The 27,972-nt window shown below is 49.4% G+C and overlaps 1 protein-coding gene across 1 annotated transcript; it reads left to right on the top strand.

The window, feature by feature from the left end:
• The first annotated feature begins 156 nt into the window (after positions 1-156).
• On the top strand, positions 157-27,972 carry SNAP47 (synaptosome associated protein 47). Its single transcript, XM_081827338.1, has 6 exons — positions 157-335; positions 6,681-7,208; positions 24,754-25,244; positions 26,709-27,287; positions 27,553-27,666; positions 27,816-27,972. Exons 2-6 carry the CDS (start codon positions 6,724-6,726, stop codon positions 27,830-27,832), a joined length of 1,686 nt encoding a protein of 561 aa, XP_081683464.1. The 5' UTR covers positions 157-335; positions 6,681-6,723; the 3' UTR covers positions 27,833-27,972.

Genomic DNA, 27,972 nt, shown 5'->3' on the forward strand with positions numbered 1-27,972 from the left:
GGAAGTACTTGCTACAACTACTTCCGGAGCAGAAGCTGTAGCCGGCACAGGCTGCGTGCCAGCCGGAGCGAGAACCGCGCGGCACAGGCCCCTGGAGCCTGCGATCGGCCCGGTGCGGCCGAGCGGAATCAAGAGAATGCGGCCAGAGTTCCCGCCCGAGTACGAATCCCAGCGCGCCGGGCCCTGGGCGCACGCGCATAGCAGCCTGCGGTCCTCGTTCTGCGCAGGCGCGGGAGCGGCCCACAGCGCCTCTGGAGCGACTGGCTGGTCTGTCCGGCGTCCGAAGCAGCGCCAGACCCGGGTCTCGCCGTCTTCGCATCTCCCCAGGGACACGGGTAAGCGGCGCCCCCAGTCTGCGTTCGGGCCTGTGCCAGAGTCCTCTCGACCCTCTCCCGGCTTAGTCCCGCCTGCTACTGCTACCGCGATGAGAACCTCTCCTGTTCTGACAGAGAGGCCCCGGGGCCAAAGGTGGGGTCCTGCGGGGATGCTGGGGGCCCAGGGGGATGCTGGGGGCCCGGAGGGGACGGTGGGGACCCGGAGGGGATGCTGGGGGCCCAGGGGGATGCTGGGGGCCCGGAGAGGACGGTGGGGACCCGGAGGGGACGGTGGGGACCCAGGGGGATGCTGGGGACCTGGAGGGGACGGTGGGGACCCAGGGGGATGCCGGGGACCCGGAGGGGATGCCGGGGACCTGGAGGGGACGGTGGGGACCCAGGGGGATGCTGAGGACCTGAAGGGGATGCTGGGGGCCCGGAGGGGACGGTGGGGACCCGGAGGGGATGCTGGGGACCCAGGGGGTGTTGGGGACCTAGAGGATGATGAAGGCCTGGAGGGGATGCTGGAGATCTAGAGGGATGCTGGGGCACTGGAGGGGATATTGGGGGCCCAGGGGGATTGTAGGGACCTGGAAGAGATGCTTGGGGCCTAAGGGGATGGTGGAGGCCTGGATCAGAGGGTGAGGGGCTGGTGGGGGAACAGGGGACCTGAAATGCAGGTGTAGAGAATCAAAGGTGAGTATTTGAGGCTGCACACTGGCAGGACGGAAATGGGGGGGTGTCTGAGTGGGGACGTGGTAGGGGTGACATGTCCAGGTCTGAGCATGTTAGAGAAAATGTTCTGTGAACGCCAATCTACCCCATCAGTCTGGAAAGGAAGGACGCAGGCTCGCTGCTACGGGAGTTTGGCAGATGACATGTATGTGGAGCGTGTGCGGAAGAGTACAGATCTGGGTAGAGTTTCATATATCTCATACATGGTCAAGCACAAGAAGGAGCAATTAAGACCTGTCATCTCTTTGAGGGAGAAGCAGATGCATCTTGTAGTCTTGCACCTGGTGAGAGATGTCTGACTCAGTTCTGGAGCTATGCGTTTACAGCTCTGAGTTGGCGACCGTGCCTTGTAAAATCTGGATGCCACTTTATGTCATTCCTGAACAAAGGGGACACTCTGAGTGAAGGGGAGGGGTGGATGTCGCCCCTTTATTAAATGAGGAAGATACTACCCTGTTTACTTTTGCGGGTGAGATAAGGGAGTTCTCCCCAGTTGGGACTCTGAGCTTTGGAGAGGGGCTTGAGGGGGACTCTTTCCACGTATCCTAAAGCTTACCCAGAAGGAGAGCAGGGAGGATGGCAGGTGGGGAAAGGCAGAGGAGATGGGACTGGGAGGAGGATGAGTTTGGGAGTGTCTGGGTTCTGGGCAGAGCTGAGCACACCAGTGAGGTGGGCTGGTGGAGCAGCGCGAAGGGCTGTGTGATCCTGTGTGTGCTGGGCTGCCTTCACAGGCGGCCTCGCTGTGCCCGGGGTTGCCAGGTGTGGAATTCCTCACTGGGCCAGTGTGTGGCATGAAGTCAGGGAGAACACGTGGGGCGGTCAATGTAGAGAAGAATCCCCCGTAATCCCATCCACACCGGACTTTACAAGACAGTTAGAAATGCAGCTATCTTGGGGTGCCTGGGTGGCTCAGTTGGTTAAGCGACTGCCTTCGGCTCAGGTCATGATCCTGGAGTCCCGGGATCGAGTCCCGCATCGGGCTCCCTGCTCAGCAGGGAGTCTGCTTCTCCCTCTTACCCTCCCCCCTCTCATGTGCTCTCTCTCATTCTCTCTCTCTCAAATAAATAAATAAAATCTTAAAAAAAAAAAGAAATGCAGCTATCTTTCCAGGCATTCCTTCATTGCTTCCTATTTTATGTCTGTCTCGCGTCCCCCCTCCCCTCCCTCGTACACACACACACACACACATCTGTATTTTGTACATGTGGAAGTTTGTGTACGTAGCTTCTGCTGTTTTGGGGCTTTTTTTTTTTTTTATCATATATTGTCCACATCTTGCCACAAATCGACTGGATGCTCCTTAATAATTGGATTTCAGTTGTGGTGAATGCAGATCACGGGAGGCAGTTGGGAAAAGTGTGGGAAGCAGAGTGTTTGTCACTGTCTGAAGCTTGAGAAAATGTGGTTTAAAGTGTGTCTTGGGAGAAATGTGAAATTGAGATAGGTGTTGTCTGGGAAGAATCCTGGGAGTCTGCTCCTGAAGCTCGGTTCTTGAAACCAGGTTTCCTGAAAAGGGGGAGGCTTTGGACCAGGAGGTCCACGTGCTCCCCAGGATTGTTGAGGCAGCTGAGCCAGGAAGCCAGGGTAGGAGATGGGACCCCATGTTCCGTGCTGTGCTTCCTCTAGTCCACACGGTGGCCCTCTGGTGCTGGAGCTGGACCACAACATGGGCTGTGTCCCTCGAAGGCCTCTGGAAAGCAGCCCTGGCATCATCTGGGAACTGTGAGAGATGTCCTTTTTGGGCCCCACTCGGACCTACTGAGTCAGAACGTGGGGGGCAGGATGCTGCTCCGAGCCTTGACGTGCCCCAGCACTGCGCTGTCCACACGGCTGGAGGGGACTTTCATGCTAGGGCGTGGTTGGAAATGCAGTGGGAGTAGGGAGAGATCCTCGTTCTCCTTTCCGAGGGTGAGAAGGATGGTGCATGCCATGTGAATAGGCCGCGTTGTGGCCCTGAGACACCCGCAGCAGCACATTTGAACCTCCCAGGTTGAGAGTGGGAGCCTCTGAGGAGCAGGAGGTGGAGGTAATGGAAAAGGTGGCCGCCGGCGCCGGGAGACACTGCTCCCACTGTTCTGCCTCCAGGCCTCCTTGTGTTCAGGAGTCCTTGGAACTTGTGTAAAATGTTGCCGGGTCTGTTCCTTTGGAAACTGACTAAAAATAGGGTGTTTACTTGATGCTGAGGCTCACTCCAGGGCACAGGCCTGGTGCAGGCGTTAGAAGACATCCATAGACAGCAGTGCCTCGTACAGAATGCGGGGCATCGTGCGCTCCATCCACGTGCCTGCTCACATCTCCCCACGAGCATCCCTTGGGGTGCTGCCCCAAGATCTTCCTGTCGTCATTCAGTTCCATTCCCAGGGTCAGCACAGGTCGACGTGGGTTCCGGGCTATAACAGGCGAGGACTGAACAAGGCCTCCAGGAACATAGCATAGATCAGAGACCCGGGTCAGCGGTGGGAGGAGGAAAGCCGTCCATGGTGGACACAGTCGCTATTTCCACGTATATACCTGGTGCCCACGATATGCTGGCATTGTGCCCAGGGCACCCTCCTCCTTAGGTTTGCCTTCTCCAGCATGTAGACTGAGCCTGTCAACATGTAGGCTCCTGGGAGCTGTGGCAAGTGCTGTGTGGTCAGTGAAAGGTCTGTTACAGGGGAAAGGGAGCCGCTGGAGCTGGCCATGGGGTGTGGGGTGCTGGGGCAGGAGAGGAGAGGGCGCCCCTGAGGCACCCGGGGCCGGGGGTGGGAGACCAGGGAGGAAGCATGCTCTCTCTCCAGAGGGGCAGCTGTGTCGGACAGAGGTTAGAACACACAGAGGTGGGCATTGCATTTGGCCACCTGGAGGCCTGGGCAGAGCAGCGTGTCCGGGGCTGGGGGCTGCCTGGCGGTGGGAGCCGCAGCGGGTGTCTCTTGGAGGAGCGGTGGCTGGAGAGGGCTGTGGGGATGTGGGGAGGGGGCCGCTGGTCTGTCCGAAGGTGGAGAGCTTAGGGCGTCTGTGCAGACTGACGAGAGGGTCTAGGACAGGGGAGGGCGAGTGAGGTGGCCCCGTCTTGTGAATGAGCACAGCCACACCCCTTTGTTTCTGCACAGTGGCTGTCTGCTCCCGCCGTTCACCGGCAGGGTTGCGCTCTTGCAGCGGGGACCGTGTGCTCACAAAGCCTAAGGTACTTGGCGTCTGTGCCCCGGTGTCGGAAGGACGGAGAGGTTGGTGTTGCTGGAAGGGGTTGGGATCGAGGGCACAAGAGCGAGGGCCGGCCTTGTAGGGAGCAGGGCACAGGTGGGACACCCGGGGACAGGTGTGGCCGGTGAGTTCACAGCTGAGGGAGAGGGAGGGCGTGGGCATGTTGTTCCTGCTCTGGCCCTCCCCTTCATCTTGGTCACTGCGTCTGTTGGGAAAAATGCCGTGGAAAGGTGTGGTAGGAAGCATGCTGGCCACAGGTTTCTCCGCTTGCTTTTTCCTGGAATCCTCAAACCCGAATGCTGTTCTCACAGTCCTCACGTGCAGTACCTTAGTGAGAAGTGTTTCGTTTCTGCTTCGTTCCTCTTTCCTTGTCCTTCTCTCCTTGTGTTTTTTTTTTTTTAAGATTTATTTATTTATTTGACAGAGACACACAGCGAGAGAGGGAACACAAGCAGGGGGAGTGGGAGAGGGAGAAGCAGGCTTCCCGCCGAGCAGGGAGCCCGATGCGGGGCTCGATCCCAGGACCCTGGGACCATGACCTGAACCGAAGGCAGACGCTTAATGACTGAGCCAGCCAGGCGCCTCAGTGTCCTTCTCTCTTTGAATTCTAGCATATTTCAGAGCTGCTGTTGTCCTTCGGTCTTCAGTCATTTGAGTGGTGGGTAAACAGGTCCAGAGGGTGAAGGAACTTTCCATGGGTGTAAAGCATGTGGCAGAGCGGAGCTCCTCAGACCCTGCAGTGCCACACTCCGTCACTCTGGAGCATGCGTGTCTGATCTCGCTTGGAGCTCGGGAGTCCCCCGGGGCACAGGCTCTTGTTAGTAGGGACTCAGCCTCCAGCTGCAGCAAGCTCCCCAACACTGGACAGTGGTGAACAACACAGGCCCTGACGCTCTCTGCGGGTTGGACACAGTTTGTGGTGGTCGGGTGGCTGAATGGCAGGAGGGTCCCTTCAGCCGGGAGGACCAGGGTCAGGCCGGCTCCAGGTGCTGACCAGGCACCCAGCCTCCGACCTTGGTCTTGGACTGGGAAACACCAGAAACTGTGGGTAGTATTCCCTGGTTCTGAGAGTAGAGACCTTCCCACCCTCCACAGTCGGAATGACTTCGGGGGGCCCCGTGGCACAACGGCCCTGGCAGGTCTGTGCCCGTAGAGGTCCCAGGCCAGCAGGCCACAGTGGTCTGTGTTTGTTTCAGTGTCGGGTGGATGTCCCTCTTGCTGGGGAGAGAAGTCTGAGCAGGACACGTTTGCTTTCTGGTTCCCTGTGTCCAGTGAGAGACCTCGTCCCAGAGGAGAGGCCGCCATGCTGCGTCTGTGCCCCAGGTGGTCGTAGGACTTGTGTGAAAGCTGTCAAGGAGGTAACTCGGTGTTGTGTTCAGCAGGTCTGAACTGTGGGTTGGCTGGCCCTTTAGAGAGCCCTCCTGAGGTCACGTGGCGAGCCTGCTGTCTGGTGGCTGCCGACTCTCCAGGCACTTGGATTCCATGTAATTAGGAAGCTCCATGCAATGCAAGCTCTTTTCTTGTCTTGCCCAGCCTTGGTTGCTTGATGTGGCACTGTGGAGAAGTCTGGGTCTTTAAAGTATAACTCAGTGAACAAATGCAGAGGGTTTCTGTGGACGCTGAGCTTCAGGAGCCAGGGACGATGTCAGTTTTGGCACCTCGGTGCCTGCCGTCCCGCATGGCCTGGGGGCCTCGAACCCATGGCCACGATTCAGAGACTCCCACACGTCTCAGTATTGTAAGAGGTAATAGCAGGGATTTGTTCTCCCGCGTTTACAGATGAGGTTATGCTGTAACTATGTGTGTGCATGGCGTGGCGGGGGGGGGAGTGGAAGACAGACCCCAGCACAGCTGGACCTCTGCACACACGGGAGGTGCACGAGGCATTCCCAAGTCTAGTTGTAGCCAAGTCCTCGTCACGTACTTGTGCTTGACCTTGCACAAGGTTCTCCTCCTTTCCTGGCTTTGTGGGCTTATCTGGTCAGTGAGAGGGGCGCACGTGGTGTTCTGTCAGGATTGTCTCACATCCATCATGCCTGACTTCCTTACCGCCATATAAAACTGTACGTACAGATACGTACGTGAAGCTAGATAATTACGTAGAACTTGATGAATTTGTGGGCCATGCAAGAAGGGAAAGGTCTGCCTGTAGGATTATTTCCTTTATGATGAAGATTTCAAGAGGAGAGTGTTAGTGTAGGAACATGTGAGGACTGTGTGTTGGTGGGGCTGTCACAGCAGAAGTGGTGTTCTTCTGAAGGATCCTGGGGCGGCAGTCGCATCAAGCCGTGGACCCTGGTTCAGGGGGGTGGACCTCCATCCTGCCTGTCCTGGGTGGTGGGAGTCCCCGGTGTACTCAGCACCCCGAGCTGTCCTACTGTCTGTGGTCCAAGTGTGCTGACACGCACTAGCCTCACCCATCCGCTAACCTGTCCCTCTCCTCCAAAGGCAGAGTGGCCGTGGCCGTGGGGCAGACCAGCCTGGGAGCCAGATGAGCAGAGAGATCTGCGTGCACTCCTGGCCTTGCTCCTACTACTTAGAGCCGGAGAAGCGATGGGTTCCTGGAAAGCTTTCATTAACTTCTCACTCCCTGAGATTTGCAACTGATAAAACCGGGGAGGCCCTGGTCAGCTTCCCCCTGTCTAGTGTGATTGAGATCAAGAAGGAGGCTTCTCACTTTGTCTTCAGTTCTATCACGGTCCTGGAGAAGGACCACCTCAAGCACTGGTTCAGCTCCTTGCAGCCCAATCGGAATGCGGTCTTCAGCATCATCGAGCATTTCTGGAGAGAGCTGCTGCTGTCTCCGTCGGAAGCACCGCTCCCTGTGACCAAGGGGAAGCAGCTGGCTGGTCTGATGGCCTGTTCCCAGAAGCGCCTGGAAGAGACAGCCCGAGTCCTCCACCATCAGGGCGAGCAGCTGGACAGCATCACCAGGGGCCTGGACAAGATGGAATCTGACCTGGATGTCGCTGACAGGTACAGGGGGCGCTTCGGACACACGGGCCACGCCCCTGCCGTGTGCGGTGACGCCGGGTGGGCACTGGTGGGGGACACGTTCTGAGCCTGGTGCAGAGCTCCAGTCTCGTGTGAATGAGGACGGCTGCCTCATTTCGTCCTGGGGGGGAAACAGGCCGAGGGGCCCGGTCACACGCACGAAGGTGCTGTTCCGCGCAGCCGCAGGGTTTGAGCTGGAGCTCTTTGGCTCCGGGAGCCACTGGCTGAGCTGCCCCAACAGCCACTCCCAAACCAGGGACCCCCCGCTCTTCTAAACACTGGGGGCCCCGAGGAGCTTTTGTTTATGTGGCTATGTGTGCCGACATATTGAAGAAGTATTTGTCCGTTGAAGAAGTGCGATGATGAACCCGTGACCTAGTAACGGAATAGCTTTGTCAGTGAGAAATAGCTTTGATAAAGCAGACGTGTTTCGTGGGAAGAGATGGCCGCGTCCTCCCGCCTGATTCTGCAGCCTGCCCCCCGCCCCCCGGCCGGGTTATCCTGTGTCCCGGGGCCTCCGGGCGCTCCCTGCACACGCAGGAGAGCGAGGGCGAAAAGCTGAGCAGTGCCATGGTGCTGTTGTGAAGAAACAGACCCCCCCGGAGGGTCCCGAAGACCCCAGTTTGCCAAGCACTGCCCTGACTCTAAGCCGTGTGCAATGTGAAAGGGGTTTTAGTGCCTGGAAGGGCTGCCTCAGAGCTCATGACGGGGTGGCAGCCTCTCGTGGTGGGCCCTGAGCGTAGGCAGTGCTGTCTCACATCAGGGACACGTGGCCACTGGTGCTGAGAACCCCTGGCCCCAAGTGACCCCAGTCTGCAGTTACCACCTGTGGCTATTTTGGGATATTCTTTCCTAAGTGCCTGCATGGTGAAAGGCCTAGTGCTGCAGGGAACGGCCCCAGATCTTACCCTTAAGAGGGGTGCCTGTGGTCACTGAGGTGGAAGGTGCTCAGACCTCTGTGAGTTTTGGTCCTGGGAACATAGCTGGGCAGTTTCCGCCCTTCCATGCCATCATGGGGCGGGGGAGGTCATGGGACTGAGTGGTGGGCAGGAGTGATGTAGGTCACTTCCGGACCTGGTCTCTGAAAGCCTCCCATCCCATCTGTGTGTTCTCTTCCCCTCACCTGCTGGTGGCATGCAGAGAATCCTCCCTAGGACTCAGACGTGAGCTGGAGTTTGGGTCACCACATGGCATCCCAGAGCAGGCCCGACCCCAACCCTCCACTGGGGGGCTATGTCAACATTAAAATAATAAAAATCTAGGTTCTGATGATCTAGTTAATAAGAATTAAAAAAAATAATTAAAGGAAGAATACACAGTACCAGCGGGAGGATAGTGAATAAGCGCTTTCACACACTGCTATTTGGAAATGTCTGTTGGTTAATCCTTTCGGAGAACAATCTGGCAATTTAGAAATGTTCTTTTAACAAAAGGCCAAGTGATAGGGTCCCTGGGTGGCTCAGTCGTTGGGCGTCTGCCTTTGGCTGGGGTCGTGGTCCCAGGGTCCTGGGATCAAGTCCCACATCAGGCTCCCTGCTCAGCGGGAAGCCTGCTGCTCCCTCTCCCGCTCCCCCTGGTCGTGTTCCCTCTCTCGCTGTGTCTCTCTCTGTCAAATAAATAAATAAAATCTTAAAAAAAACCCGAAGAAACCGCAAAAGTGAGAAGATGAACCTGAGGCTAGAGAAAATGCTTGTAGCATCCACTTGTATTCTCACCCAGGGATTCATACCCAACTAGGTAGAGAGCTCATATGGCAGAATGAGAAAAAGCCAGTTCGGTAGAAAAAGGGGCAGGGGCCGTTGATTGGAGTGGAGGGTCGGCTGCCGTCATGGAGAGCCGCAGATCCCGTGGCATACAGAAGCTGGGAGGCTGTTCCCCCAACACAGAGGTGCAGAGGAAGGTCAGCGTCCCGGGCAGGTTGAAGACTGTGCTCTGGGTCACGCCCCGGGGCCCCGTGTGGCTCCGTGGCTGCGTCAGAAGCTGTTGGCAGCACTCTTCCCAGCCAGTGGGAAGGGGGCACAGGGAGGCCAGGGCACACGGCCTTGTTTTTAAGCGGATGAGCCCGGCCCACGAGAGGGAGGTACTGGCGCCCCAGTAATTAGAGAAAGGTAGATCGAACCAGCAAGTGTAGATGTGGGACAACACCAACTGACCGTCAGGGTGTGGGTCGGGACGAGACGTCTCGTGTCGCTGTCACCGATGGGACTTGGCTCAGCCACGGCAGGACCTAGCTAAGCTGAAGGTGCACAGACCCCATGAGCAAGCCCGGCGTGTGTGGACGGGCACATTCACTGAGGCAGCTATAGTCAGTCGATCCTCAAGGGGATGCAGTCATCAGTCACCTCTGCTATGTAGTTTTTGAGTGGAGGTGAGGTCCGGAGCCGACAGCCAAGGAAGAACTCTTGAGATGTCTTCAGTGCAAAATAGTGGTTCTATTAAAGCACGGGGCAGGGCCCGTGGGCGGAAAGAGCTGCTGCTGGGGTTGCGAGGAGCTATATTTGGGGTGGGTGGGGAGTAAAGATGAGGGAGGTTCCAAAAGGATCTTCGTCTGCTAAGGACGACCGGGCTACTGCAGCCCTTGCTACTGTCAGACCAAGGAGGTCTTTCCTTGTAGCCGGGCATTAACAGTAACACAGTATTTGTCAGTAGGCTGCAGGGTGTGGGACAAATACTCTTAGCCTCCTTTCCTTCTGCCTTTGTTTCCCACATCACTGCTGACTCGGATTCAATACACTGATTCCTGTTAGGTCTGCACGGACTGACTTGGATCCACCTCAAAGCAATGTTAATAATGCAAAACCAAGTTGAAGGTAGATGTGTACAAAAGCACCATTTGTAAGAGTTTTTAAACGGGCAAAGTAGCAGTAAAGGAAGAGTGCAGGGAGCACCGAACTGCAAAAGCCCGAGCTGGAGGGGCGTGCACAGGGCCACACGTGCCGCAGTTCCACAACGAGCTCCCGCAGAGCCGCCAACGGGTGCTCCTCGTGGGGGTCTCCTAGCTCATGGGGGCTGTTGGCACGGGTGTTTGGTGAGCATGTGATGTGGTTCTGCCTTTCAGTTTTGAAGTGTGTTCCTTCTGGAACTCCCGTTGTCTGGTTCTCAGCCGTCCTGGATTGATCTTCTGATGGCGTTCTCATTTTTCCCCTTGTCTTTTTGTTCTACTATTTCTTGAGTTTCATCTTCCTCCTACCCTTCCATTTTTGGGATATTTTTAATATCTAAGATTTATTTTTTAATCTCCAAATGTTCCTTTTGAATAGCAGCCTGTTGTTGCTTTGTGGGTTGGCTGTCCTCTTATCTCTCAGGATTTTCTGGAAAGCCTCTTGCATAAGGGCCTGGGGTGTGCCTCCCGGCTTGGGGGAGGCCTCTGCTCCCACTTCCTGCTCACAGCTCACCACGCCCCCTTCAGTGGTGACCAGACGGAGGTGGGGCCTGGCAGCACCAGGTGGGTTCTCGTTAAATGAACTTCCAGCCTGTTGGGTTTTGAGGCCCAGCTTCACGCCTGTTTTCAGAGGTCCCTGGTATTCTGTCTTTCTCCACATAGAGGGTTCTTCAGTGGGGATGACTAGATTCTGGGGTGGCTGTTCCAGGCGGTAGCCCTTGGCCACTGAAGACAAGCGGGGATGGTCACCATAATGGACAGCAGAGCCAAAGCCGTGATTAGAATAGTCTGACTCCGAGAGACCTGTGCCCCTGGAGGAGAAGTAGACAGGCAGTTGACCCAGTTCTTTTTTTTTTTTTTTTTAAGATTTTATTTATTTATTTGACAGAGAAAAACATAGCAAGAGAGGGAACACAAGCAGGGAGAGGGACGGGGAGCCTGATGCGGGGCTCGATCCCAGGACCCCAGGATCACCCAGGCGTCCCAGTTGACCCAGTTCATACTTCGGCTGGGTCAAGTGAGCAAGCCTCTAACTTGAATTAAAAAGCAGTCATGGCCCCTGAATCAGCGCCCCGACTTGAAGACCGAGTTTGCAGGTCCGAAACCCCTTGAATGATGGGGATGCTGGAAGTACCCCAGTTTGCTGCTAAAAGTTTACACCTCTGGGGGCGCCTGGGTGGCTCAGTTGGCTAAGCGTCTGCCTTCGGCTCGGGTCATGATCCCAGGGTCCTGCGATCAAGCCCCACATCGGGCTCCCTGCTCTGCGGGGAGCCCGCTTCTCCCTCTCCTCCCCACTTGTACTCTCTGTCTCTCCTTCTTGCTCTCTCAAATAAATAAAATCTTTATAAATTAATTAATTAATTAAAGTTTACACCTTTGTTCTTTCTCCCAGCCTTCCCCCTTGGGACTTGAGGCATTTAACCAGGGTAGCTGTGCACTGGGGAGCAGGAAGCAGTCAGACTTTTCGGGACCCCTGGCTGCTGGAACTGACCCGATGCCAGCAGACCAGTCAGAGTAGGGGCTTCTGGGGGTCAAGGGATCAGTGGAGTTCGAACTCAGGTCTGCCTCATAGTGTCACAGTGGGCCCAGTAGGCCCCGAGCCCATCCCAGTCCTGGAGCACATCATCCAGCAGCAGGCAGAATCGCACACGGTTCCCTGACCTGTGCAGTGTGGGCTGTTCTGGTGGCCAAGCCAAGTGGGAGCCTCTGGACTGCCTGGAATAGTAAACTCTTCTTGGAGGGATTTCTGAGATCAGTGCCCCCGTCAAGGACTGCAAGGGTGCATGGATAGCGAGCCCCGCATCATCCTCACTCAGCTCACTCACTCGACGGTGCAGAACAAAGATGGATTGTCTTAAACTTACCAGGTGGTACTCTTAATTGCAGTTGCTGTTCCAGATGCTTGAGCAAATGAACACATCCTCTGGAACGTTCTATGCAGTGGTCTGTCTGGCAAATGCTCTCTCACCCTGCTCTTAGGAAGGACCACCAGATCAGCTCGCTTTCAGCCGCAAGGCCAGCAGTGCGTCCGCATTGTCCCACCTCAGGGGTATACCAGCTCTCCAGCCCTGTGTCATGCTTTATGTCACAGGGCCCTTGACTGTCTCTCCCTTCACAGGATAGCATGCTGGCCTATTACATGGGGGATACCATGCGGACTGGATCAAGTAAGAAGTAGCAGCTACTCTAGATGCACTGGAAAGATGTTTGCTTGTCAGAGGTGGGAAAGAAATCTGACAGAAATTAGGGACTTTCATCCTCATTGAAATTTCTAGGGCTCCATTGGAGTGGGGCTTGCTGAAGTATCTCTTCTACGGTGAAGGATAGATTTTGCATCTGGCTCTTCCTACAACCAAAAAAAAGACACACTTGGGGCACCTGGGTGGCTCAGTCGGTTAAGCGTCCAACTCTTGCTTGCTCAAGTCACAATCTCAGGGTCATGAGTTTGAACCCCACATCGTGCTCTACACCCAGTTGGAAGTCTGCTTGAGATTCTTTCCCGCTCCCTCCCCCTCTCCTCTCCCCCCCACTCACACACATGCTTGCGCCTGCGCTCTCTCTCTCTGTCTCAAATAAATAAATAAATAAATAAAATCCAAAAAAGAAAAAACAAAACTAAAAGGAGACACGGCACCTAGTGAGCCCCTTAGCATTTTGGAAGCAACATACTCTTCATTTGGGTGTGCTACTCTGGCCAGTTACCAAGTGACTTGAAAAGTTGCTAGTTTTGAGTGGGGCCTGGAACAAGAAGGCTCTGTAGCAGGTCCAGGTGCCACCTGGGCCACATGATCCAGCAGATCCAGCGGCGCTCCAAGTATCTGCGGTAGACAGAGGTTCTCTTTGGAGCCTTTGCGGACCTTTATAGGGAGTCACAGTGCGTGCCTGTAGGATTTCAGAACAAAGCCCTGCTACAGGAGATCAGGCTCAAGCAGGCCCTGAAAGCATAGGCTAGGTCACATGGCCCCCACTCCTGCCATACCGCCTTCTGTCTCCCAGCCTGCACCTAGGGCACATTCCCTACACGGGGAACACCCTACAGTAATTGACTGAGGAGGAAAATAGTGGAGCCTGGTTTACAGATGGTTTTGTGCAATATGCAGGCATCACTCAGAAATCCTCCCAGTGGGCCGAACTTCAAGCCCTGCACCTGCAAATTCATTGTGTTGGGAAGGCAGTCTTGTGCATGAAGTCTTTGGACGCACTCTCAGCCTCATAAGAATGGGTTTTAGGCCTGGAACACATAGCGTGTGCCAGGCTTATCCCCTAGTAGGGAAATGGCTTTCCCTGTTACAGGCTCAATCAGTGCTCTTTTGTTCTACAGAAGCATGCATGTGAGTGGCTCTCAGGCACACCCCCAGTCTTCCGTATTTCAGACTCCATAGTTGTGGGGGAGGGGTTGGTCCTTGAGCTGAAGCATGAGAGGGATGTACATAAGCCAGTTGTCCTGCATCGGCTGCCAGGGGCACCTCCTGGCCGTGAGGTACCAGTGCCTACTATTGGACCTGATTTTGTTCTGTCTCTTCTCCATGTGAGTAAAGCTGGGTAAGGCATTGCTCCATCTAGTGCTTGACCATGTTGTGTTCTGTGGTAACTCCAAGATGGCTGTGAGCAGACGTGTTTGGAGGCCCCTGAGATTGGTGACCGTTGTGTGGTACTCTACTCAACAGTTTCCTTGGAAGGAGGAATGGCTAGAGGCTCAACTGCATACTGATTGGCTGTGGCCAGTGGTTTGGCTGGATGTTTGGGGAATGGAAGAAACATGATTGGAAACTTCATGACAGGGAGGTCTGGGGTAGAAGTATATGGATAGACTTCTCTGAGTGGGACAAAAGGCAAAGATGTATCCCGTGTGAATGCTCACCAGAGTCTCTTCAGCAGAGGAGGATTGTGATAATCAAGTGGATAGGATGACCTTTTCTCTGGATACCAGTCAGCCTGTTTCCCCAGCATCTCCTGCAGTTGCCCAGTAGGCCCATGAGCAAAGTGACCATGGTGACAGAGATGGAAGTTATGATGGGTCTCAGCAACATGGACTTCAACTCACCGAGGCCAGCCTGGCCACGGCCACCGCTGCACACCCAATCTGGAGACCAACACTGAGTCTCCAGTATGGCTCTATTCTCTAGGCTGTTCAGCCAGCTACTTGGTGGTTGGTTGATTGATTACATTGGACGACTTCTTATTGTGAATCTCTTGAATGTGGCAGGTCGCTTGTCTCTTCCTGCTTTCAAAACTCTATTTTTGTCTTTGGGTTTCAACTCTTTAACTATGATGTATCTCCGTGTGGATCTTTTTAAGTTTATTCTTCTGGGGGAGTTGTTGAGCTTCTTGAATGTGTACGTTCATGTCTTTCATCAGATTTGGGAAGTTTTCAACCATCGTTTCCTCAAATTTTCTGTCCCTTTCTCTCTCTTGTCCATGTGGGATTCCTATAATGCATTTATGGATGTTTGATGGTATCCCAAAGGTCCTTTAAGCTCTGTTCATTTTTCTTCCTTCTTTTTTCTTTCTGCCCCTCAGACTGGGTAATTTCAAAGGTATTACCTTCAAATTCACTGATTCTCTGTTCTCCCTGCTCAAATATGCTGTTGAATCTCTCTGGTCAGTTTTTCATTTCAGTTACTGTATTTTTCAGCTCTAGATTTTGGTTCCTTTTCTTACTGATATTCTTGTTTTGTTCAGACATTTTTTTCTGATTTCTTTCAGTTAGTTGTTACAGTTTACTTTAGCTCATTAGACATATTTAAGATCTTGGTGTAACATCTTTGACTAATAATTAAAATATTAGAGGTTCCTCAGAGATGGGAATGGGCCTTATGAATGGGCCATACTTCTTTCTTTGTATGTTTTGTAATTGTTTTCTTGAGAACTACACATTCTATTATGTTGTGGTAACTCTGTTATAGACTAAGTATTTGTGTCACTGAAATTCATATATTGAAGTCACCCCTCAGTGTGATGGTGTTAGGAGACAGGGCCTTTGGGAAGTAATTAGGTTTAGATGAGGTCATGAGAGTGGAGCCCCCACAGTGGGATAAGAGGAAGAGGCTGGCGATCTCTCTCTGCTGTGTGAGGACATGAGAAGGCAGCCATCTCCAAGCCAGGGAGAGAGCTCTCCCCCAAAACCAAATCTGTTGGCACCCTAATCTTGAACTTCCCAGCCTCCATAACTGAGAAATCAGTCTGTTGTCCAGCCATGCGGTTTGTGGTATTTGTTACAGCAGCCCAAGCTGACTGATTCAGTCTGGAAACCTAATTTTCCTACTCCTTGGAGATTGGTGGTCTTTGCTTATTGAGGGTTGGGGCTGACCTTTGTGTCTTTTCCAAACTATTTTTGTAAACCATGTCTTTCTTGTGTGTGGTCGTTGAAATTTCTCTTCCCTTGTCTCTCCATTCTTAGGTATCTGGCTCCCATGAAGGGAAAAGGAAATAGGGCTTGTCTCTTTGAATTCTCTCTAGCTGGAAAGCTTCTTCAGTTCATGGTGGTTGAAACCTCTATGCCAGCATCTCTGCGATCAAAAGCAGCAAAAGGGCCCCATAGAACTCGAAGAAAACAAACTTGTATATATATATACTAAAAATCTGGATTATACGCTTCCTACTTCCTGGAATTCCATATCTCTCTTTAAATGAAATGAAGAAAAGTTGGTAACCCGGTTTTGCTATCAGGAGTTTGCTGGAATCTAGTTGTAAGTAGTTCGGTTGTATTTCCATTGGCGTCTGTGAGTAAATAGTGTGGTCTTGGTGTTTACGTGTTGGAAGATGGCACTCTTGAATGACAGTTTGGCTTTTCACAGTTGAGCCCTATGTAGCTCAGCACTTTGAGGATGTTTTCCATTGTCTTCCTAGTGTATGTTATTGCTGAGTTGTGTAGGATTGTGGCTGCTGGTTTCCCCCTATCCTAGATAGTCTGATGTTTTATTCTGAGGTGTCTTTGTAGATTTTTTTTAAAACAGCCTTCTCGTTTACATACTGTAAAATTTACTCATTGTATGTGAACAATTCAATGATTTTTGGTAAATTTACAGAGTTGTGCAGATATCACTATAGTCCAATTTTAGGACATTTCCGTCACTCCCAAAAGTTGCCTCAAGCCCTTTGGCAGTCACTCTGTTCTTGCCCTGCCCAGGTCACCACTGATCTACTCTTTCTGTGTAGATTTGTCTTTTCTAGAGAGTTCACATATGCATCATGTTTTTGAGGTTCATCCTTGTAGGATATATCAGTACTTTGTTACTTTTTCTTTTTTTTTTTTAAAGTAGGCTCCATGCCCAACATGGGGCTTGAACTCACAACCCTCAGATCAAGAGTCACATGTTCTACTGACTGAGCCAGCCAGGCGCCCTGTTGCTGTAGATTTCTGGCTAATATTCTGTTGTATGATCTATCACATTTTGTTTATCCATCGACCAGTTTTGACGGGCATTTTGTTGTTTCTGCTTTGTTGCTATTATGAATAGTTCTGCTGTGGACGTTTGTTTTCCTTTCCCTTGGGAGGGAAATTGCTGGGTCTCTTTAACATTTTGAGAAACTGACCAATTGTTTTCCAAAGTGGCTGCACTATTTTACATCCCCACCAGTAATGTGTGAGGGGCTCCAGTTTCTCCACAACCTCACAACACTTGTCGTCATCTGTCTTTTTCATTGTAACTCTCCTAGTGGGTGTGAGGTCGTGTCTCACTGGGTGGTTGACTTCCATTTTCCTAGTGATAATGAGCATCTTTTCATATGCTTTTTTTCCATATGTATATTTTGTTTTCAGATTCTTTGACCATTTTTTATGTGGTTGTGTTTTTATTATGGAGTTTATAAGAGTTCTTTATAGAAGTTTGTAATGTTCTAATAGAGTTCTGGGTAGAAGTCCCTTTATCAGATACATGATTTGAAAATATTTGCTCCCTTTCTGTGGATTGTCATTTTATTTTCCTTTTTTTTTTTTTTAAGATTTATTTATTTATTTTAGACATGGAGTGGGGAGGGACAGAGGGAGAGGGAGAGAGAGAATCTCAAGCAAACTCCCCACTGAGCACAGAGGCATGAGCCCAGGGGGCTCAGTCCCATGACCCTGAGATCATGAACAAGAGCCAAAATCAAGAATTAGACGCTTAACCAACTATGCCACCCAGGTGCCCCCATTTTACTTTCTTGAAGATATTTTTTGAAACAAGATAATTTTTTTTTCTCCAAGGAATCAAACACAATTTATTTTCGAACTAAATAAGACAGATTGAGTAAAAGAAAGTTTTATCCTCAACTTTCCCAATAGAAATTTTCTCCTCAGACTGCATGTTATCAATTTTAAGTCCCATCAGTGGCCTTCATAATATTCACAAAGGATGTACAAATTGTGTCATTTGGTTGAAGAGTCAAGTTTGAAAATAACAATCTTTCCACTTTTTGTGCTTTAGATTTTTTTTACAGTAATCTCTGTGCCAAATGTAGGGTTTGAACTCATGACCCCAAGATCAAGAGCCACATGCTCTATGGACTGAGACATCCAGGTGCCCCACTTTCATGCTTTAGAACAATTCTCAAAACACGTTATAATGCTCCCAGCTCATAACTGTGCAGTTAATTTTTTCTTCTTAAAATAACTTAGAGCAAGAGATTCATTTACTTATGTAATATATATATTCAAAAAAGAACTCATCCAGTTCCTCCCGTATTCATGGTGGGAAGAAGTAGTCCAGCACAACAGATGTAGCAAAACATCTGTGTCCTATTTTGGCTTCTCTGTTTTAAGGGACCAGAGAAAATCCTTTGTTGTTTTCATTTTGGTTTCAGCGGAACAGTACCAAATGTCCTTTTCTTCCTCCCGATCTTGATCCAGCATCCAACATTGATCTTTTATATTCAAAAAATGAGCTTTCCAGAGCTTTGCAGTTTCCCTTCTTCAGACACTGCCAAGCAGACTTCCCTCCCTGGAGCATGCGGTCTGACTGTGGGAGACGACTATGGGCCCTCTTCGTGGCCACATCCTCGACTCCTCGGGATACCAGCATCCCAGGGCCTGATTGCATCTCTCATGCCTCTGGGCCAGATCTGGCTGGGTGCAGGCCTAAAAGATTTAAAGTGTATCTGTTCTTCTTTCATCATTTTCCTTTGGTGTCATATCTGATTCATTGCCGAATCCAAAGTCACAGAGGTTAACTCTTTTTTAGCCTTTCTGTTTAGGTCTGTGATCCACTTGCAGTTCATGGCATGAGAATTGGGCCCAACTTCTTTTCTTTTTATGTGGGTATCCAGTGGTCTCAGCAATATTTCAATGTAGTGTTTCCCCGTTAAATTGTCTTGCCGTCCTTGTTGGAGACCAGCTGACCCTACGCATAAAGGCTTGTTTCTAGACTGAGTTCTATTATTGATCCATGTGTGGATCTTATGGCAGTACCGCCCCATCTTCATTTCCAAAGCTTTGTAGTAAGCTTTGCACTCAGGTAGTGGGAGTCAACCAACTTTATTCTTTTTCAAGATCGTTTTGGCTATTCTGGGTCCCTTGCATTTCTATATGAATTTCAGGATTAACTGGCCAGTTTCTGCACAAGAGCCAGCTGGGATTTTGATAGAAATTGGACTGAACCTGGAGCAGTTTTGCCATCCTAGCAATGTAATTATTAGTGTGGTGTAAAAACACTTAAATCTGCTGTTTTATTTTTTGTGCTACTTGTTCCCTCTGTTGCTCATTTCTTTTTTCCACCGCCTCCTGTAGGTTACCTGAATATTATTTCAGAATTCCATTGTGATTTACCTACACTGTTTTGAATGTATGTCCTTACATATATTCTTCATTGGTCACTCTAGGTATTATGTTGTATATGCATAATTGGTCACAGTGTGCTGGTGTTGACATTTTTTTTTTTTTAAGATTTTATTTATTTATTTGACAGAGAGAGACACAGCGAGAGAGGGAACACAAGCAGGGGAGTGGGAGAGGGAGAGCAGGCTTCCCGCAGAGGAGGGAGCCCGATCCGGGACTTGATCCCAGGACCCTGGGATTATGACCTGAGCCGAAGGCAGCCGCTTAACGACTGAGCCAGCCAGGCGCCCCTGGTGTTGACATTTTACCCAATTGAGCGGTGTGTAGAAACCTAACCACTGTCTTTATGTCTGTTTACCCTACCAGATTCATATAAATCCTCTGTAAGTTCATTATCTTAACTTCATTTACCTATTTGAAAACCACATCAATTTTGTAATTTTTACTTCAAGTGCCATACATATTTTAGCCAGCTCAAAAGAAAAAAGCAAGTGCATTTTATTTCCCTATATTTTTACTCTTTCTGTTTCTCTACCCTCCTTCCTGATGTTCTAGGATTCCTGCCCTTACCAGTTCCTTTCTGATTCATCGACTTCTTCGAGATATTCTTTTAGGGCAGCAATTTCTTTGTGGGTTTTCTTCCTCCGAGAATAACTCAATTTCCTCTTTATTCCTGAAGAAAAGTTTCACTCAGTGTGGAATTTTGAACTGACAGTTCTTTGAGCACTGAAAACCTTTGTGCCACTTCTTTCTGGCTCCATGGTTTCTGACGAGAAGTGCGCTGTCATTCGAATTGCTTTTCTCCTGTAGGTGAGGTCTCTCGTGCCACTGTCAAGATCTTTTCTTTGTTTAACATAACTTCACAGTAATTTCTTTGGTTTTATGCTGTGTGGGTCTGATTAGGTTTGTTTTTTACCCTACGGGCTTATGTCTTTTTGCCTAACTTGGGAAATGTTCAGCCATTATTTGTTTGAATACTTTTCCAGCCCCACACTCTCTTCTCCTGCTGGAGTGGTGGTGATGAGTGTTCAGTCTTTTGTTTTGGACCCTTGGGTTTGTGGTCATTGTTGTTTTTAGTATTTTCTCTCTGTTGTTCAGATTGAGTAATTTCTGTTCTTTGATCTTTAATTTCACAGATTCTTTTATCTCTCATCTCAGGCTGCAGTCTACATTTACCCATTTTTTATATCGGTTATTGTATTTCTAAGTTCAAAAATTCCCGGATACTTTATAGTGTCTTCTGTTTCTCTGCTAAGACTTTGTGGTTTTTAATTTATTTCCAGCATGTCCATAATTGCTTGTGGAAATACTTTTATGATGGTGCTTTAGAATTCCTGTCCAGTAATTCCATCAGTTTCATCCTGGTTTTGGCATTTGCTTGTATTTTTTATTTAAGAAGAGATTTTCCTGGTTCTTGGCATGGCGATTCTTCATTGTATCCTGGACATTTTGGGTATTAAGACTCTGAATCTTGTTTTTCTGTTTTAGCAGAGCTTTCCCTGACACAGTGCCCAGGAGTAAGAAGCTGTTTCCTCTTGGGGCGTCTGGGTGGCTCAGGCCGTGATCTCAGGGTGGTGCGATCAAGCCCCATGTCGGGCTCCATGCTGGGCGTGGAGACTGCTTGAGATTCTCCTTCCCCCACAGGGAAGCTGATTCCTCTTACTGCCATGTGAGGATGAGAGCCCCAATTTCCCACTTGGCCCTTGTTTGTGCCTTGGGGTAGGAACAGACACCTGTTGCTGCTGGCTGGGAGTGGGATTTCAAGCTTCCCCATAACTGTGCCCTAGCTGGGAGAATTTGGGGGGTCTTGTTACCATCCCCTTCTACTGAGCCAGTAAGGTTTCCCTTGTTACCGATGGCTCTTCATGTGGCCTTCTCTACCACCGTCCCACTTAGGGGAAGGACCCCTAGTGCAGCCAGGTAAGGGTGGATGTCGAGGCTCCTCACATACCTTTTCTGACACTGCTCCAGTTAGGGGAAAGCACACCACAGTATAGCTAACTGAGGGTGGACATCCATGCCCCCCCCCTTTTTAAATTGAAGTATAGTTGATACACAATGTTCTGTTAATTTCAGATGCACAACATAGTGATTTGACAAGTTAATGTTACACTCACCACAAGCGTAGCTACCATCTGTATTGGTATTACAATATCATTGACCATATCCCCTATGCTGTACATTTTATCTCCATGATCTATTTGTTCCATACTGGAAGCCTGTATCACCAAATGCCCTTCATCCATTTTGCCCCTCCCCCAGTCCTCTCCCCTCTGGCAACCATCAGTTCTCTGTATTTATGGGTCTGTTTCTGCTTTTTGTTTGTTCGTTTGCGTAGTTTTTTAGATTCTACATATAAGTGAAGTCATGTAGTGTTTGTCTTTCTCTGTCTTATTTCACTTAGCATAATACCCTCTACCTCCATCCACATGGTTGCAAATGGCAAGACTTCATTCTTTTTTTGTGGCTGAGTAATATTCCACTGTGTGGGTGTGTGTGTGTGTCACATCTTCATTATCCATCTAGGGGGACCCTTGGGTTATCTCCGTATTTTGGATGTTGTAAATAATGCAGTAGAGATGGGGGTGTAGATATCTTTATCGCTAGTGTTTTTATTTTCTTTAGGTGAATTCCACTACCCAGTAGTGGAATTATTGGATCATATGGTAATTCTGTTTTTAATTTTTGAGGAACCTCCTTACTGTTTTCCAGAGTGGCTGCACCAGTTTGCATTCCCACCAACAGTGCAAAGAGGGTTCCCCTTTCTCTGCATCCTCACCAACGCCTGTTGTCTCCTGTGTTGTTAATTTTAGCCATTCAGACCGGTGTGAGGTGATATCTCAATGTGGTTTGCATTTGTATTTCCCTGATGATGAGTGATGTTGAGATCTTTTCATGTGTCTTTTGGCCACATGGATGTCTTCTTTGGGAAAAGGCCTATTCAGATCCTCTGCCCATTTTTTAATTGGATTGTTTATTTGTTTTGGTGATGAATTGTATATGTTCTTTATATATTTTGGATATTAACCTCTTATCAGATGTATCATTTGCAAATAACTTTTCCCATTCAGTAGATTGCCTTTTTGTTTTGTCAGTGATTTCCTTTGCTATGCAGAAGCTTTTTATTTTGATGTAGTCCCAACAGTTTGTTTTCACTTTTGTTTCCATTGCCTAAAGAGACATATCCATAAATATGTTACTAAGGCGGATGTCAAGGCGATTTTACTTTTAGGAGTTTTATGGATTCAAGTCTCACATTTAATCCATTAATCCATTTTGAGCTAATTTTTGTGTATGGTGTAAGAAAGAGTCCTGTTTCATTCTTTTGCATATGGCTGTCTAGTTTTCACACCACCGTTTGTTGACGAGACTGTCCTTTCCCTGTTGTATATTCTTGCCTCCTTTGTCATAGATTAATTGACAGTGTAAGTGTGGGTGTATTTCTGGGCTCTCTGTTCTCTTCCTTTGATCGGTGTGTCCGCTTTGGTGTCAGTACTGTGCTGTTATGATTACTACAACTTGGTAGTATATCCTGAAATCAGGGATTCTGATACCTCCAGCTTTGTCCTTATTTCTCAAGATCACTTTGACTAGTTGAGGTCTTTTGTGGTTCCATACAAATTTTAGTATTATTCTAGTTCTGTGGAAAATGCTCTTGGTATTTTGATAGGGATTGCGTTAAATCTGTTGATTGCTTTGGGAATTATGGACATTTTCACAGTATTAATTATTCCAGTCCATGAGCATAGTATGTATTTCCATTTGTTTGTGTTCTCTTTAGTTTGTTTTTAATCAAGGTCTGATAGTTTTCAGAGTACAAGTCTTTCATTTCCTTGGTTAAGTGTATCCCTAAGGTATTTTATTATCTTTGGTACATTCGTAAGTGGGATTTTTTTTCTAAATTTCTCTTGCTGCCACTTTGTTATGGGTATTCATATTCTTAAACTACTTCTTGCTTCAGTTTTGGAAGGTTGGGTGTTTTGAGTATTTTGTCTATTTCATATAAGTTGTCCCATTTATTGGTGTAAAGTTGGGTATGATATCCCCTAGAAGGCTTTCAGGGGCTAAAGGGATCTATGGTGATGCCTCCCTTTTTATTCCTGATATTGGTAATGTGCATTTTCTTTGCTTTATTCTTTTTTTTTTTTTAAGATTTTATTTATTTATTTGACAGAGAACGAGAGAGCACAAGCAGAGGGAGAGGGAGAAGCAGGCTCCCCACTGAGCAGGGAGCCCGATGCGGGGCTCGATCCCAGGACCCTGGGATCATGACCTGAGCCAAAGGCAGACGCTTAACCAACCGAACCACCCAGGCGCCCCTCTTTGTTTTATTCTTGTTCATTTCTTGTAAGGGTTTAATTTTTAAAAATTACTTCAAAGAACCAACTTTTGGCTTTGTTAATATTTTCTTTTTTTCTGTTTTCAGTTTCATTGATTTCTGCTTTTCCGTTCTTCTACTCTGGGTTTAATTTATAACTTTTTGCGACAGAAGCTTAAGTCACTGATTATAAACCTTTCTAAGAAGTTTTCAAATACATGCATTGAGAACTATAAATTTTCCTCATGACTGCTCTGTTTGCATCATGCCATTTCCTGCATATTGTTTTGTTTCATTCACTTCAGATATTTTCCAATTCCCTTTATTTAGAATTGTGCTTAATCTCCAAATATTTGAGGACTTTCTATTAGTCTTTTGTCATTAATTTCAAATTTCATTTCTTTGGGTACAGATGGTATGCTCTGTAGGATTTCAATACTTGAAATTTATTGAGATGTGTTATACTCTTTTCTTAATGTTCTGAATACACTTTAAAAGAGTGTGCATTCAGCAGTTGGATATGTTTCCATAAATATCAGTCAGGCTGAGTGGATTAAATAGTGTTTATATTCTTACTAACCATTTTTGTCTTCTTGCTGTGTTAATTATGGAGAGAAATTTGTTGAAATCTACAACTGTGATTGTCTATTTCTCCTTTCAGTTTTAATTTTTGCTTAATGAATTTTGAAATTTTGTTAGATATACATGTTTCGTATTAAGTCTTTTTGTCAAATTGACTGTCTTATTTTTATGTATTGTCTGTCTTTATCCCTGGTAACACTCCCTGTCTTAGACTTTACTTTTGGCACAATATATCTTTTTTCCAGTCCCTTTGCTTTTGATGTTTCTGTGTCCTTATATTTCAGTGTCTCTTATAAACAAGACATAGCTGTGTCTTGGTGGTTTATTCTTTAATCCAGGCTGACAATCTGCCTTTAAATTAGAGGATTTAGTCTATTTACATTTAGTATAATTACTAATATGATTGAGTCTAACTCCACCATCTTGATATTTATTTTTTGTTGATACCGTTTCATCTTTGTTCCTTTGCTTTTCCTTTCCTGGTTCCTTTTTTTTTTTTTTTTTGCTACAAGGTAGATCTCTTTGTATTCGTGGATATTTTACAGTGTGCCATCCACTGTGGTAGCCACTAGCCACATGTAGTTAAGTTGAAAATTCAGTCTCTCATTATATCAGCCACGCTCTGGATGCCCAGTAGCCACACATGCTTGTTACCACATTGGAAAGGAGAGATTACTGCAGGAAGTTCCAGATTGAGGTCAGGATTTATTTTGAGTCAGAATTACCCAGGGTCCAATGTGAAAAGGGCAACATTCTAGTCAGAAGATGTGTGTTCATGTTGTGTGTTTACTACTGATGGGCTTTGTGTCCATAGGCCTACGAGATCCTGCTCTTAGCCTCAGTTTTCTTTTCTAAAACACACGGATAGGAATTCCTGCTCTTCTGCTTCACGGAGTGCTTGTGGAAAAGAACACTACAAAATGGTTAACAGTTTTCAAGAAAACATTAAAACTCAGTTGACTGTGTTTCTGTGTTTTGTTTGGTCTTTTAGGTTGCTGACGGAGCTGGAGTCCCCCTCTTGGTGGCCCTTTAGCTCCAAGCTTTGGAAGATGCCAGCAGAAACAAAGCCCAAGGGGGGCACCTCAACGGCTAGTCCCAAAGCTCTTGGGAAAGAAGGGGTAGTGGTCCGAATTCCTGCTGTTATCTCCCAGGGGACAGCATCTCATGTTAAAGCAGGAAGTCTTACCATTCTTGTGTCCGGGTTGGAAATCCGTGATTCGAGTTCTTTGCTCATGCACAGATTTGAAAGAGAAGATATAGACGACATTAAGGTTCACACACCTTATGAAATCAGCGTCCGCCAACGGTTCATCGGGAAGCCAGACATAGCTTATCGCCTGATATCCGCCAAGATGCCCGAGGCTGTCCCCATTTTGGAGGTGCAGTTCAGCAAGAAGATGGAGTTGTTAGAAGGCGGCTTGACGCCCGGAAGTGCCAGCGTGTCTTCCCCAGCAGAGAAGGGCTGCTCTGTCTGGCAGGCGGGTAAGTGCGTGTCGGTCTCCAGGGCCGCGGCCTGTGGTACACCGTTCACGTGCTGTGTCACTGAGAGCATCTGCTGGTTCTGTGCACCGGTGCAGACTGTCCGTTTGTTTGTAAATGAGAACACTTCAGACCGTTTTCCTCAGTACCTGCCACCTCAGACAGCCTGAGTCCCGGAGCGCGGGTGTATCACACACTGGAGGGCTGTGTGGGTTTCCCCTGAGCTCAGCAAGGCTTGGTGGCCCTTTCAGAACAGAGGGAGGCTCCACGTTAGGCGATTCCCCCTTTCCTCTGTGTGACTCAGGGCACTACCTGCCCACCCTGGTGGGTGTCCAGTCCCACCACCCCTGACCTTGGCGTCAGTCTGGGTCATCCCAGCCTGCCTTCCAGGGACATGTTTAGGAATCAGAATCTCTGAAAGCTGCAGCATAGTTTTTGTGGGTTTGCAGGCCTCCACTGGCGGTGAGGCGTGCTGTCCTCCTGAGTGTCTCTGGGGAGCACAGAGCTGGGCATGGCCCTGGGGGTCGCAGGAGTCCCAGGTCCCAGCCCCGGCCTCGCCGACAGCAGCCTGGGGTCATCTGACTTCTCAGATTTGCCATCCTGATGCTGTCAGGTGGCATCTTGCTGGTGTCTTTATTTTCATGTCTGATTGATTGTGACGTGGAGCATCTGATGCTCCTTATTTGCTTTTGGCCTTCACACGTTTCTCTGTGGATTGCCTGTTCTGTGGTGTTTTTTTTTCTTCTTCTACTGTGCTGTTTGTTTATTCCATGTTGTAGGTATGCATCCCTTGTTGGCTTTAGAAGCTACCACCTCTGCCAGACTGTCATTCTCCATTACAGAAATCCTTAATTGGGCAAATTCCCCTTAAGTTTGTTTCTGCACCCATCTTAAGAAATCCCAAAGTCATAAAATACCTTATTTTCCCATAGGTGATCTTACGTCTGTGTTACTGTGATTTTTCTAACAGGCTAGTAGTCATTCCTTGTTGACTTTGATTGCTGGATGTCTGTTACAGTAAGAGATATGTTTGCTTCTTTTTACTCTGAAGTGATTGATTTCAGTGCTAATATGTAACCTGGTTCCCTAACACATGAATATTTTGATGTTATTCTACATGGCTTCTCGTTTCAAAAGAAATTTACCCGAAAATAGATCTGTCCCATAAGCACCAAAATTTTGGAAGTGTTAATTTAAACAGGTAATTTGGCATTTCCAGATTTTTCTTTGGCCCTTCTCAAGGCAGGACTGGGAAGCCCGTAAAGGGGTCAAGGAGGGTGGGCAGTACCCACGAGCCCAAGACCCTGATGAGGGAGGCCTCAGGCTAGGCCGTCAGTGCCCCCACCCTGCGGTTTTCCCCTGGGGGGGTGGGGCTGGGCAGTGAGGGGACCCGGGGCTGGCAGGCCCGACGCAGAGTGCCTTCAGCCATTGATTCTGCCAGCGCTGATGGAGAACTCCCTGTGCCAGGCACGGTGCCGGGCCTCCACAGTCCGTGTTCTCATGGAGCTCCACCACATTCGTGGGTTTTCTGTGTACCTGGTGGTTTTGGAGAGAGTGTCGCGTGCCAGGTGGCAGATACCAGCACACGCCATACAGGGGAGAAGAGGCTTGCTGGGCCTGCTCTGACCCCGAGTGTCCAGGTGCAGACAGGGCTGGAGAGGAGCAGGAAGTGTGTGCCAGGGCCTCTGCGGCCGTGGTCCAGCGGCAGGAAGCTAGGTGAGTCCGGATTCCGCAGGGCCTGCCATCAGGAAGGGCACAGGCCAAGGCTGCTGACCACAGGCCACACGTCTTCCTCCTCAGGGAAGCCTCACGTAAAGTCAGCTGGTGCTGGGCCTTCGCCACATCCACAGACACCTTCCCAGCAGCACCTAGATTCAGGGTGTGTGGCCTCGCCTGTCAGTCACAGACGGTGTGTGTGTGGAAGGAGTGGGACCACATCCACGATGACAGATGGGTGTTCATCCTGGTGCTCACTTCAGCCTCTGGGGTGGAGGGGTTCCCACAGCGTGTGCATCTGCATGGAGCAAGAGGTGCTGTGCTCCCTCGGTGAGGCCACCCTGCCCTGGGAGTGGATGAGGGTGCAGGTGGTGAGGAGGGGAGCCGGGGGGAGGCCAGCACGTGGGCTTGGGAGCAGAACAGCAGGATGGCGTCTGGCTTGCTGGGGACTCGCGGGAGGCCTGGGCGGGCCCTCTCTGTCACCTCTGCTGTTGTTTACAGCACCTGTGTTTTCCCTGTCCCACGGTGGAAAATGCAGAAGCGGTGGGGGTGGAAACCATGACTTGACATCTCAGAAATTCACCCTCTCCTCCAGAAGCCATGTTGGTAGGCTGCGTGGCCAGCAGGTGGCAGTGTCGCCACAGGACCGGGTTTGCCTCGCGTCAGTGTGGGGAAGAACTTTCCAGAGACCTCCGCAGTCCTGTGCCGTGTAGGTGGCCCGGCCAGCGACTGGCCCCGGGGATCTCCTGGGCTTCGGGGGCTGGGAATGACACAGGTGGGCCGCATCCACCCTGGGGAAAGCAGTGGAAAATGGCTGTTTTCTTGCACAGCATCTTTAGGGTACTGTTTACATCTTAGTGTGGTTTCAGACTTGAGGAAGAGCTGGGAGGAGTGTCCCCCATGGCTGCCATCCTCACTGTCACAGCTGACGAGCCTGTCTGAGCTCTGTCCAGATCTCCTCGTGCTTGCTGTTCCAGGACCCCATCTGGAGTCCCACATGACGGGTGGTGTCTCC

This window comes from Leptonychotes weddellii, chromosome 7 (assembly GCF_054177405.1).
Source record: "Leptonychotes weddellii isolate Sample4059 chromosome 7, ASM5417740v2, whole genome shotgun sequence".
NCBI classification, from domain to species: domain Eukaryota; kingdom Metazoa; phylum Chordata; class Mammalia; order Carnivora; family Phocidae; genus Leptonychotes; species Leptonychotes weddellii.